General features: G+C 54.8%; 1 protein-coding gene across 1 annotated transcript in view; it reads right to left on the bottom strand.

Moving 5' to 3' along the window:
* COL13A1 (collagen type XIII alpha 1 chain) overlaps positions 1 to 13,779 on the bottom strand; it is a 156,625-nt gene that overhangs the window by 30,958 nt on the left and 111,888 nt on the right. The window contains exons 17-22 of the mRNA XM_063102132.1: positions 7,967 to 8,011; positions 7,115 to 7,147; positions 6,335 to 6,361; positions 3,457 to 3,510; positions 2,529 to 2,615; positions 896 to 949 (exon numbers count right to left, since the gene is read on the bottom strand). Of these exons, the coding sequence (XP_062958202.1) occupies positions 896 to 949; positions 2,529 to 2,615; positions 3,457 to 3,510; positions 6,335 to 6,361; positions 7,115 to 7,147; positions 7,967 to 8,011 (300 nt within the window). The remainder of the gene's footprint in view (positions 1 to 895; positions 950 to 2,528; positions 2,616 to 3,456; positions 3,511 to 6,334; positions 6,362 to 7,114; positions 7,148 to 7,966; positions 8,012 to 13,779) is intronic.

Raw genomic sequence — 13,779 nt, forward strand, 5'->3', positions numbered from 1 at the left:
AGTCCCCTAAGTCAGCAACCTCCCTGGGGACAGGGACCCAGCCCCTGGCTTCTCTTGGGCATTCTTCCGCTCAGGTAGCAAGGGCTCAGTCACTTTTTGCCAGTTGCCGGGGCAGCCAGTGATTGCCAGGGAGAGGCTGTGCAGTTCTTTTAGGGCCCCCTGTACTTGTGAAGGACCCGAACTGCTGGATGAAATGCAGGGGCCAGGTAAGGTATCAGGGGGACACGAGCATATGAACACCTAACTCCAGGAGCAGGTGGGTAGAAGTTCGGTCATTTTGGAAACAGGACAGAGCTATGAGGCATAAATGAAACAGTGGTGTCAATTGTGAAAAACAAACCACAGTTCCAATTTTCCCAGGATAATGTTAACATTGAAGAGAATTTTTAAAAAATCAAGATTGAGAGTAAAAATAAAGGAAATATGAACCCCTTGGTATAGCACAACTCCCGATCACCCAGCAGTGAGCCAGCTCACGGGAGTGTCCAGCCACTGCCACCTCCAGGTCACCTGCCCTCTACCTTCACTACCTTCCACGCCATTTTAGTCATTGTGTACCTGTAAGAGATGCACCAGCCTTTCACAGGGAGTAGCTGGAGGGAAGGGACAGGCCCACCTTTACCAGTGGCTGGGGAAGCTCTCAGAGACCGGGGCTCTGTGCCACTCCCCAGCCCAAGTGCCCCATTCCTGGGCTGGCTTTTGTACAACTGCGATCTCAGTGGAAGGCTCTCTAAAGACCAAGCCAATCAGGAAAGATGGCACCAGGGGTCACAACTGGTCAGCTTTGTGCCCTGGATTCCAGTTGCAGGAATGGCTGAGACTGATTCTCTGAGCTGGGGCTTGAACTCCCAAGCTGACCCCCGTCCTGCATCCCTTGGGTCTGGGGCTTCTGTACCTTGTCTCCTTGCTGCCCTGGGGGGCCAGTCTGGCCGTCCACTCCTGCTTCTCCCTGGGGAAGAGGAGAGAGACGGGATGAGGGCACGCAGGGCAGCTGGGACAGTGCTGCAGGGCACACGATGGTCTTGCTGCTAATGTTCTGGGTAAAATCTTTGGGCCTCTGTATCCCCCTGGCTTCCAGTAACTCGCACCGTTCCACCTATCTGACTCCTGCCCACCCTTGGGCCCAGCCTGGTCTTTCCTTCTTCCGGAACCCTCCCTGTCTACTCCCCTCCTCCTCTGAGCTCTGTACTGGTGCCCACCCTGCCCTGCCAGGCCCTCCTCAGCGCTTGGTTAGCACACACATGTCCAGTTCTGTCGCAGCCCCCAACTGTACTGTGGGCTGCCAGCAGCCCCGACTGTGGGGAGGCAGGTCATTTTGGAGCCTGGAACACTCAAGAAGTCACATCTCATCGGGTCAGGTCTGGGAGACAGAGGGCAGCGTGAGGGCCCTGGGCATCCAGGGAGGGGGCACCAGGAGGGAGGGCAGGAGGAGGCCCGTTCCAAGTACTTCACTTATTTAACATTACACCTGGACCTGGGTAGTGGACATGGCTTTGGGAACACAGTCTTCTAGCTTTCCCTCCCTTTGTCTCAAGATGCAGGAAAATAGTGACCAGGTTTCCCCAATCCCAAATCAAGACCCAAGACATCCCAGGTACCACTCCCTGTGGGGTCAGTGGGAATGACTCCAGCGCTGGGATGTCCCAGGGCCTGGGTGGCAGGGCTGCATTGACAGAGCTGGTGCTCAAGCCAGGGAGCTCTGTTGCAGCCACATTCATGATGTGCATGTGGGGTTAGCTGGAGACCTTCCCACCTCATCTTGTCTGCCTCTCAGGTTTCTGTGGCTCCCTGTAGCTCCCTTTGCTATACCCTGTGAATTGCGGGTTTTTTCTCCTGCTAGTGTGAACAATCCGAGGGCAGGTTCCCTGCAGCCCCGCTACCCATGCAGGGCCCAGCCCATGGCAGACCGTTGATGAATGCCGGTGGAATGAACAAAGGTATCGCCTCAAATCACATAGGATAATTCATGCTTTCCTCATGAGCTGAGAAAGAGGCCCCCTTCATTTTCCTGTGCTGCTTAATAAACCAGGCAACGCATGAGGCATCTGTTTGGGAAACCCAAATCCTATCATTGTGGTTTCAAACCAGAGAAAAGAAAGAGAGGGCAGTCCCATCCACAGCTGCCCCACTGCTGCCACCACGCTTCCCTGCTCCTAGGTGTGCCAGCACCAGGTGGGGCCCCACTGATCATTGACCTGAAACTTATCAGAGCCAAGGTGAGGTGCCTTTCTGGCTGTCCTAAGTCCCTGCTGCCAGTGGTCCCTGACTCGGTTACATCATAGTCATCTAAACCAATGGGACCATCCAACTGCTTCAGGGAAGACATCTCTCCTGGAAGGCCAGTCATCTGCTCAGAAGCAGGAGCTCAGATGAAATGACCTTTCTAGAATCCACTGGGGAAAACCACACATCTGGGGAAGAAGGTTGAAGAAGGTGAGGTGTCTAGGACACAGAGTCCCCAAGAATGGGCTGAAGATAAAGGTCACAGGCAAACATCTCCTTTGACACTGATCCCAGGAAAAACTTACCTTTGGCCCTGGAGGCCCAGGGAGTCCTGGAGGGCCCGGCTCCCCCCGACCTCCCCCAATGGAGTTGCCAGCATCGCCCTTCTCTCCCTGGGGGCAGAAAATAGAGTTACTGTCACTGGCTTGACCTAGTTCCAAGAGGTGGAGATCCCTTGCCATCTGTTTTATTCCCTCCCAGTTCCAAGGAGTGAGGGCAGCAGGCCACTGCTCAGTCTAGGCTGGACGCTGGAAGGACACTAAGGGGTCTGTGTGCTCCAGGATGTCTGGTGACCAGAGGTCTTCAGAACCCCAGCCTGGTCTGACCTGGCCATGGGATTTGAGGAGAGAAGGCAGCTGGTTACTAAAGGGGGACAAGCGTAGAGCTGAAACGCAGGACCCATCAGGCCCTGGGGCTAGAGCGGTGTTTCTCAAAGTGTATTCCATGGAACACTCCTTCAGAGGGCTGAGAATATTGGAAATGTGAAAAGAGGGTCTAGCAGCCACTGTTAAGAAACGCAGAGTTAAAGGAAGCTTTGCTGGCTCCTTCGCTGCAGCCTGAGGTGCACTGTGAGCTTCCAAGGGCCTGTCTTATGCAGCTCTCCTCAAACTTATTTGGCCTCAAGTCTTTTTGTTTGTTTGTTTAAATGAAACATCCCACAGAACGTGTGGACTGGGGGTACATTTTCAGAGCTGGTATGAAGAAATCTGACCAGGTCATAGCTACTGAGCTCCTTGAATTTGAGCATTTTGGGGCCAACCAGGGCCTACCTTGCACCTCTCCTCCTACCCTGTACAGAATCGCTGTGTTCCAGCTGCCTTGACCCCCATTTGGGAGAGGGTCACCTCCAATGCTGGCGCTCGTGTGAATGTGCAAGGCTGAGAATGGACGTGGGGGAGGAAAGACACCAAAACCTTACAGAGAACCAGCCATGCAGGGCTCCTCAACACCCACCTTCTGCCCCAGGAGGCCAGGCAGCCCGGGGAAGCCTGCAGCCCCTTTCTCACCCTGCGGGGGAGACGCAGACAGTGCAGGGTTAGGAACTGTTTCTCCAGGATGTCTGTGAAGGCACCAGCCCCACCGGCTCAGGACCTTGGCTTTCCTGGCTCCTGCCTCCCTGGCCCCTCCTCGGGCCCTTCTTTGAAAAACCCCACTTCCTCCCAAACCCCCATACTGGGCTGACTCCTTCCCAGAGCCACTTTACACTGGTGACAGCCTGCATAGCTGTTCTCCTGTTCCCATGTGGCCTGGGCCCTCATCAGTCATGCACAGGGGGGACAACACTTGCCAGCAACACAGAGTCCCTTCCCGGGGTCTTCTGGGGACAGGGAGCAGTTTGCAATGCCAGTAGTTGGGCAAGCTCTTCCCTCAACCACTGTGCTCCTTTTCACGCTCTTACTGCCCGGCAGTTAGAAGCCCCAGTCTTTCCTGCCTACCCGCCTCTAGGGAAGAGAGAAACCAGCTAACCATAACTTGTCCTTTGAAGGAATATTTTGAGAAGCTTGCCTTTTGTTATGGGTTGAATTGTGTCTCCCGCTCCAAGTTCACATGTTGACATCCTAACCCCCAGGACCTCAGAATGTGACCTTATTTTGAGATAGGGTCATTGCAAATGTAATTAGTTAAGATGAGGTCATGTTGGCGGAAGGTGGGCCCCTAATCCAATATGCTGGTGTCCTTATGAAAAGGGGAAATTTGGACACAGACACACACACAGGGGGAATGCCACGTGAAGATGGAGGCAGAGACTGGGGTGGTGGGTCTACAACCAAGGAGCACCAGAGACTGCCAGCATCTACCAGAAGGAACCAACCCTGCCCACACCTGTATTTTGGACTTCTAGCTTCCAGAACTGTGAGAGAATACATTTCTGTTGTGTAAGCTGCCCAGTGTGTGGTACTTGGTTATGGCAGCCCTAGCAAACTAATACACCTCCCTGACCAGCTTCTCACACTGTTGAAAAACTCCCCCCACCCCCACGACATGATTCATGGAATCCCTTGGAGATACTTGAACCCATTCTCATTTCACAGATGAAGCAAGCGAGGTCCCAAGAGGTCACATGACTCTGGACAACTCCCAACTGAGTCAGTGGCAGAGCTGCGTCTAGATCCAGGTCTCCTGATGCTTTGCCTTTTATGGCACAAAGACTTTGCTTTGCATTCATAGAGTGTCTGTGTTAGTCAGCTTGGGCTGCCATAGGAAATGCTGTAGCCTTGGTGACTTCAACAGAAGAAGTTAATTTTCTTACAGTTCTGGAGGCTGAAGACTGAGATCAGGGTGCCAGCACGGTCGGGTTCTGGTGAGGACTCATCCTGGCTTGCAGATGGTTGCCTTCTCGCCGTGTCCTTATGTGGCAGAGAAAGATCTCTCTTTCTTCCTCTTCTTATAAGGCCACCAATCCTATCTGATTGGAACCCTGTGTTCATGACCTCATTTAACATTAATTACCTCCTAAAAGCCCAGTCTCCAAATACAGTCACATTGGGGGTTAGAGCTTCAACGTATGAATTTGAGGGGGACATATTCAATCCACAGCAGTGCCCAATATCAGGTGAGAACCCTGAGAATAGCCCACCAGTGGGTGTTAGCATCAGGTCAGCATGAGAAGCTCTACTCTCCATGGCCCTGAGGGTTAGCAGTTCTCATTTGTAATAATATGAACTGAGGGGGACCCTCAGATCATAATTTGGTCAGCTGTCTTAATGAACTTTCCAGCTGGAGACGCAAAGGATACCACACCAAGTCTTTGAGTGTCATCTCCTAGCCACCTGCCCTTGGGTAGAAGCTGAATGGGAAAATGGCCTGAAGCCAGTAAGGAAGGTTGAAAATGGCCAGGCAGGGGCCCTGGTGACAGGAGGGAAGCAAGTCCCCAGGAGGCCCCAGCGGCCCTGCTCCTGGGGATGTTCCTTAGCCTGGGTATTCCCCCAAAACAGGCCAGGTCCAAAGGGAAAGGATGCAGAGGAGCAGGGGTGGAGGGAGGCAGGCCCCTCCTCCTGCTGGGCTTTCTGCTGTAACCAATGGCTTCCAAGGAGGACAGCATGCTCTCAAGTGTGGATTTACGAAGCTTTGCCAGGCCATCCTGTATTCCCCTCTTCCCAGGACACATGCACCTACAGCACACTGAAGACAAAACACCCATCATAGAGGTGGGGAAGCGGGTAGGGGACCAGGGCTGCCAGGATGAGGAGGGCGCACACTCAAATACAGAGTTTCCTACCCTCTGCCCCCTCTTGCCCAGCAAACGTGGGGGCCCTGGCTTCCCTCCTGCTCCTGGGTCTCCCTTTGAGGTAAGAAGAGAAAGTCACTGATAGGAGGATGGGGTAAGTTGGGGGGTGGGGATGGGATGGGCAGTGAGCAGAGACCAGCATTTCCAGAATGTCCCATAAACTCCTCCTCTTAAAAAAAGCGTGCCATGGTCAAAAAAGTTTTTTAAAATGCTGCAAAAGATATTGCCCTTTTAGCTTCATTGCACATTCAGCATTTAAAAGGCTTGCAGCAAAGAAACCTGTGCAATATTTTTAACCTGGTATTTCTCAAACTTATTTGACCATTGAAACTTTTTTTCATGTCACATTTATTGTCCTAGAGCCCTGTGGGTGCAGGGGACAACAGCCACTGCCTGTTGCAGCTTGCATGCATTCAGACTGGGATCCAGGGAGGGGGGAGGCATTTGTGTGCTCCTGACAAGTGGGCCCTTCTCTGCTCAGCCAGGTCCTCAGCCCTGGGCCAGCCTTAGGGGGGCCGAGAGCAAAGAAGCAGCAGCCCCGTCCCACCTCTGCCCCATGACCAATGCTCTGTGCAGCCCAGAACATTCCCGCTGCATCAGTACCTTGGCTCCTGGGGTCCCCGGCTCACCCTGTGTGGAAAAAAGAACTCAGGTAAAGAAATGAGAGAGAAAGAGAGAGATTGAGAGAGAGAGAGAGATGGCAAGCAGGAGGCAATGAGCAAAGGCACTCTGGTGGGGCCTGGGGTGTGCGATGTGGTGAAACATCTGGCCAGCCTGGGCTGTCCTCTGCTCAGGTGTCAGGCCCCAGGCCAAAGGAGGCCTACTGGGCTGCTGACCCTTAGAGACCCCTGTTCTTCCCCTAGGTGAGAGGCATGGCAGGTGTGAGCATAAGTGAGGTACCCCAGGAGGAAGGAGAGGATGGAGCAGGCATTTGGTTTGGACATGGTGACCCCTGTAAGTGGACATTGAGCACTTTTGCTTTTGGGGTGTCCCCCCCGATCTGCCTGGCAACTAAGTGGGTATTAGGGTGGGGCTTTAGGAGAAGGACTCCTGCTCTCCTCTCTGACACTTTGGAACCATGTAGCTGCTGAATTCCAGAATGTAAAGGAAAGGTTGGGTTCTCTTTGTATACTGGCAGGCCAGTGAGACCTTTAGTTGAGGCTGGTAAACCTCTGCCACTTATTTGCAAGGCTTAGTTAAACATCTGTTGTTCAAGGTTGTGCATCCGGCATAGACGTTACTTTCAGAGAAATGTTCCCAAATCCTGTCTGCCCCCTCACTGGTTCAGTAGCCATTCCCCTAAGCCCCTGAAGCCCCAGCCGGGTCCTCCACACACGCTCTCCCACCTGCCCCTGATGTGTTGAGTCACAATGTCCAACTGACCTTCATTCCAGCCACGGCGATCCCAGGAGCTCCCTGGTGGAGAGAAAAAAAGGCATGGAGACTTGCTGCAGATAGGAGCAGCATGGAGGATGTGGCAGCCTCCCCTCCCCATGGCGACACGTGCAGGAAGACCACTCCCTCTGCAAAGAGGGGCGCTGAGCTCGGCGCTACTGGGAGGCACAGTGGGGACTACGGGCCACTAGAGTGGACTAAAGGAGGTGTCCCCGGGGTAGAAGGGGGGCTTCGCTGGGATATGAGAGGAAGAGGAGGGGATGGGAAGGGAGGCAGAGTAGGATGGACAGCTGTGGGGTAGGGGAGGAAAGCAGATGACATGACACGAGGGCTGATTTCCCTGCGTGCAGTCGCCCCATTCATGTAAGCGGGTTACCCTCACAGGTAGCTCTCTGCACCTCTGCCCTCGTGCACTGGACAGCAGCTGGGAGTGAGCCCCATTTCCACACCAGCCAAAACCACCAATTGATATGCCGCCCAAAGTGCCACTTAGTAAATCCCAAGTGGAGGTGATTTGGGGGGGTCCCTCCTCTGCACGTGGGTCTCAGGACTGCGGCCAGAGCTGAGGTTACCTGAGAAGGCTTTTTAGGACCCAGAGATACCCAGGAGGGGGCCCAGTCACATCAGGAGGGTGCTGATGAGAGACCACTCATGGGCCCAGCACGAGCATCCTGCCAAAATGACAGGCTGGTGTGGCAGAAAAGAGGGCCAGGGGAGCATGTGTGCCCCTGTCCTCCCAGCAGGGTGTGAGAATAGGAGGCTTGAGGACCTGGATTCCAGGGAGTCCCCAGAGCTTGGGAGAGAGGGATGGGCGCTGGGGGATGTGGGAAGCACAGATACCTTGGCTCCATGCTTGCCCGGCATCCCTGGCATGCCCCGTTCTCCCTGTAGAAGGTACGAGAGAAGCGATGAGAAGGGAACCAGACTCAGGGCCCTGTGGCCTGCAATGACGTGAGTGAAGATGGCTGGCTGGGGGGCTTGGGACAGCCACCCAGCCCACGACGAGCTCTGCCATCGCCAGCCGCCATGCAGGCCACTCCCCTCAGTGATGTGAACTTGCAGGAAGGCCTGATCACAGATCACAGAGCAGAAAAAGTCCTCCGGAGAGAGAGACCCACCTGGTAGAATCGGGTCCAGCGAGAGGAGGTGACTTGCTCAAGATCTGCGGTCACTCAGTGGCCAGGCAGGGCTGTGGGTAGGAGCAGTGCGCCTGGCCACTTACCAATGCACACCTTCCCTCCAATCCTGCCCAGCACTGCTTGCCCCGTTTGTACTCCAGGAAGTTCGCTAGGATGGTACCTGCGGTTGTGCAGATGGTGTCCCTCCTCTCTTCATCTGAGGTTCCTTTTCCTCCCACGTCCCTGGGTCTAACTCTTCCAGGGGCATGTGGGCCTTGGCCTGGTGCCTGCCCACTTCTCTGCACCCACCACTGAGCCTCCCCATCCAGGGGCACCAGCTGAGCTGGGGCCTCTCTGGGATTTGTGGGGCTTGTTCTACCAGCTCAGCACGACCCCATCTCTATCGTCAACCTCTTTACCATCCTGTGGAATGCCAAACTCTTGGGAGGGGAGGGGGCAAGCTGGGGAGGAAGGACACACCACAAGGAGGTGAGGTTGGAGATGACAGCCAGTGACACTTGGGGGCCAGGAGTAGGTGAGTCAGGACTACAATCTGCCGTACCAGGGAGGACGAAGGGCAGCTCCTGTCTCTGTAAGTTGAACCCTGTACCAAGTCTCAGCACACAGCCCCAGCCAGGCCCACGATGTTATCCAGCAGCAGGTGACAGCTGCCAGTCTGCTGCAGCTCCCTGTGTGTGAAGGCCAGTGCCGTGCACTGGCAACACGGAGCCCTGACAGACCCTCCTCAGGCTGAGTGCTGTATGCAGGCCAGGCTGCAATCCCACAGGCATAAAGGCCAAGGGGGGACCTCCTGGGCCCACCTGGCCCCCACCTCCTCAGCTGTCCGCTCTCTCCCTTCTCTGCCATCTTACAGGAAGTCATGGTCCACCCTTTTCGCCACAGTAAGAGCTACTTCCACCCTCTTCCTCCATGATCAGACCCCTACACTGGTGTCCAAGTGAGCTTGTCAATACACAGGCTGGATAGTGAGACTTGCCTGCTTCAAAATATGTACTGCCCGGTACTGACTGTAGAAAATGGGCCAGTCTCCAAGTAATGCATTCTGAGCCCGCTTGCTTCCTGGCCTCATCACCTGACGTCCTGGTGGATATCAACTACTGTTTCCCTGAAAATAACACCCATTTTTATGATTCTATGCCTTTCTGCTATCTCCTCAACCCCAAATCTTATCTATTGTTCAGGGCCCTGGTCAATGAAGTGTTCAGTGCTCTTATGGGTGTCCTGGGGCTGAGCTGCGCCCTCACACTGACCCCTATGGGCCACACACCTGAGGGCTTCCCAGCAGAGAGGGGCTTTGCCCTGCCTCCAGCCTGCAGAGGCTGCTTGATGGAAGCAGGGCCCTGGCCATCTCCTCTATGAAGCCGTTTGCTTTTCCCTATAAGCCGGAGCCACTTCCTCAATACAGCAGGGAACAATTTGCCTCTGTGATCCACAGGCACAAATTCCTGTCTGGCTGTGATGGCTTTACCTTCCTCTTGGGCCAAGTTCCTGATTTCTGCAAAAGGCCCAGAATCTTTATTTCCAAATGCCAGAGCCCTCTTCATCCTGACCCCACCAGTGACCCCTTTGCCACAGGCAGGAATGCAGAGGTGAACTCAGAAAGTGACCACAGCAAACAAGCCAGTGCCCCAGGTCTGCCCCAGCTGTTAAATTCCCTTTTGTGGGATAGAGCAGAGACAGAAACAGCCATTTACTGCACCTGCCATGGGTGAGAGTGTCACATCCTTCCTCTGTTTGATCTCCAAGAATCCCCTCCCCTCCAGTGAGGGAGTGGATGTTATTCCTGTTTCACAGGTAAGCAAACTATGGCTCAGAAGGGCCGGGTTCGATTGCCAAGGTCATGCACAGTAGGGTTTTGAACACAAGTTTGTTGTCTGCCAAGGCCCAGGTGCTCATTTCCCTTATCCAACCCCAACACCAGACGGACTGATGTTCCACCTGCTTCCATCAGGCATCTGCTACAGCTGGAAGCAGGGCAAAGCCCCTCTCTGCTGGGAGACCTCAGGTCTGTGGCCCACACAAGTGAAGGGGTCAATGTGAAAGGACACACGGCCAAGGGCACCCACAGAAGAGCTCAGGGCAAGGCCCGGCCTGTGCACACAGGTCTGCTCTGTGGCCAGCAGAGGGCGCGACAGGACCTTGTCTGAAGTCTGGCCACTGCAGCTCAAAGCCCCCACTCAGGAGCACCAGAAGAGGGCCCCATCACTCTTTTTTTTGGAGGACCACAATCCCCTGCTTGCATTCCAACCAAACCAGCCAGGTTGGCTCAGCAAGGAAGCCCCCAGAGAGAGTGCCTGATGGGGGATTCAGGGGGAAGTCAGCTTGGCAGTCCCTGACTGGTCAGAGGCCTCCCATTTCTCTCTCTCTTCCTCTTCGCCTTTTCTTCAGCTTTTCCCCAGTGCCTCTGCCCTCCTTTTCCACCTCCACTTTGGGGAGCTCGGCTAGAGTCTGTGTGTTCATGGATAAGCCGCTTTCCCTCTCTGGGCCCAGGATCCTTGTTTGCAAAGTGAGATTAGTCCAGACACCTCCTGCCCACTCCTGCTCCTCAGTCTTTCTCCACCCATCCTATCCTGGTCTTTGCTTCCTGCACAGCCCTTCAGAGAGAGAGGGGCCAAAGCTGGAGAGGTGACACACAGTTCTGTTGGCAGCTAAGAAAAAGGCTCTGTAGGCGAGGGGGCCTTAGCTTTGGGTACAAATGCAGCTCTAGGAGGGGGCTCAGCAAATCTCAGCCCCCCTCCCCTCCCCGTACCCAGAGGGACAGCTGCAGGATGCTGTTGCAGGGAAAGGAAGTGGGGTCTGCCTCATGCTCATCTCCGGACTTGTCTCCAATCTCCGAAGAAACCACCGTGCAGAGCTAAACCCGGGGAGTGATGGTTTCCAGGCTAATTGGTGCTGTCTTTTGCTGCTGTTGGTTTGAGCATGTAAAGACACAACCAAGCACTCAAGGGAAATCGGGCCCCTTGGGGCCTCCTTGGGAGGTGGCCCTCTTGGTTAGGGTGGATGACCTTCGCCCCTTCCCTCTCCTCTGGGTCAAGTCTCTTAATTTTGCACATGACCCAGGCTCCCTTGATGCCCATCTCAGGGCCTCTCTCCCTCCCTCCCCGGTGCGGGGCAGGAAGCAGGGGCGACGGCTGACCCCGCCTGCAGCTCCCGCCTGCAGCTCCCGCCTGCAGCTCACTCTGCTCTCATTAGTCTCACTGCTCAGGGCTTGTCTCTATCGGCTTGCCCCTGCCTGACCTCTGAAATGGGGAGCTTGGCTTCTCCTAAATCAGAAACCATTGACTCCTGGATGGTGGGTGAGGTGAAGAGAGGGTGGCAGTCATTATCGAGGACTCCAGGGTGGGGGGCTGGTGGTGGCAATTGCTAAAGGAGGACGGTGACACACTTCTGATCATAGAGCTGTTCCTTGTGGCATGTCTTTGTGAAATCCTCTCTAGAGACTCCTTCTTTTCTAATTCCCCTCTTAAGTTTTTCTGTTTAAAAGCTTTGTTAGGAATTGTGCTCAATTTACATCCACTCACTCATTACTGTCTTTGTCTTCGGAGGTCCGGGCGGGGGCTGGCTCTGACAGTCTGATTTATCTCCTCTACCTCTGCCTTCCCCTGTCTTCCCAGTGAGGACACTAGAAGCTCCCCCAGGGGGGCTCTCAGCCACCTGATCTGGGCTCTCCTATGTCTGGGGAAGTGGGTGCTCTGAGGGTTATAAAGGGTCTCGGCCCATTTGCACCAAGTGTGATGTCAGAAACTGCAACTCCCAGGCCAGCACCCAGGCCACCTCTCTGGGAGGCCTCTTTAACCTCGGTGCCAAGGACCAATGCACAGAAGGGGTGGACTGCAGCGACTGTGGCTGAGAAGGCTCTGGGGGAGTACAGAGGGACAGGCAGGGGGTTGCCCCGAATGACCTGAAGGCCTGTCCCAGCCTTGACTGTGAGGCTGCCACTCAGACTTCTCAGCTGGGCCCTCCCTGCACCTGAGCACATATAGCATCAATAGGTCCTCTATTCTGGCCCAGCCTCCTGGTGGGAGGACCCATCCTTCACAGAGATGACAGGATGGAGGCATGCTCTAGCCGGCCAAGCTCCGGTCCTGAGGGAATGGCCTCTTAATTGGTGATTTACTGTTTGTTGAACAAGCTGGGCAGGGACTTGGCAAGAAGACAGTCTGGAAGGAGGCAGGGGGCTTCAAGGTCAGCTCCCCAGCCAAATAGAGTTCAGGACAGGGAAGCACGGGAGTCGAATGGACCTCCCTAAAGTGAGGTCTAGGTGGGGAGGCCCTGGGCCGAATGCAACTTGGCACACACATTCGTTGTTCTCTGCAGGGAAGGAGGAAGGACTGTCTGAGGTTGGGGGGTGTAGAGGGCTGGGGGGAGGCCAGCGGGCGACTCAGGCCTCATGCCTGGACAGGGGCCCTTTCCTGGACTGGAAAAGCCGGGTGAGGAAGGCTAATGCCTTTCTTTCCCATAAAAAGTTCCCAGCCCACCCTTCCGGGAAAAAGGCAGCTAAGTTCCTGCTTCCCTGCCCCAGCCAGTCTCCAGACCACAGAGGACTGGAACCACGGAAATCCCAGGTCCTCCGGTAATTAGGGCCGGCAGGAAGTGATCCAGGGAATTACCGGGGTCGGGCGCCCCATTGAAGGCCAGGGCTTTGGAAGGGCGGCTGGCTTGTAATCTCAATTTGAGATCGGTTGGTTTTGTAGTTAGTTCCAAAAAGAAAAGTCAGCTCTAATTAATCTGTGGACTTTGGAGTGCAGGAGAAACAGGGCCCAGAGCATACAGGGTGGGGGCTGGGGTCCTTTCAGCCCCACGAGGCCTCAGATCTGGGGCCCAAGTCTTAGTTTTCTGATTTGCTTTAATTTAAATGGTCTGAATGTCCCCTCCAGGGTTTCATGGCTTTGAAGGAAAATGCTGTCCCCACATCAGCAGGCTTGTGTGTCTATGGCTTCCATCTGTAAGGAGCACTCTGCTGTATGGGAATGACACGTGAAGCCTGGGGTTACTCAGGCCCTCTGGCAGCCAGAGGGGTGCAGGAAAGTTTCAGAAATAGCTGTTAGAAGGTTGAGACAAGCTGCCTCCTCCCGGCTTTATTGGCAGTCCTGGGACCATCCCAACTCCCTGCGGGAATCCTCTGGGTAGAGTCAGTGCCAATGGGCCAAACACAGCACTTCCTTAGTTCTTTGACAGGAGCAACACACCCAGTGCCCTGCGTTCTCTGCTGCCAACTGCCCAGATACTGCTCCCAGAGAGCCTGGGAGGCCAAGAGGAAGGCCTGAATCCAGCCACAACCTTCTTCTCACAAGGAAAACAGCTCAATTCCCACCTCTTTTCCTTCCACTGTGGGGGTGGGGAGGAAGAGTGGGTGGCTACTGGAAATCATGGGGTCCCGGGGACTCATAAGACGCAGTTAGCAAAGTCATTCAGAGCGAGGCTTTGAGGGGAGCCAGACGTGGCCTCACTACTATTTAGTGTGGACCTTGGGGGAAATGGCCTCTGTGAACCTCAGTTTGCTCATCTATAAAT

Source organism: Cynocephalus volans, chromosome 7 (genome assembly GCF_027409185.1).
Source record: "Cynocephalus volans isolate mCynVol1 chromosome 7, mCynVol1.pri, whole genome shotgun sequence".
NCBI lineage: Eukaryota > Metazoa > Chordata > Mammalia > Dermoptera > Cynocephalidae > Cynocephalus > Cynocephalus volans.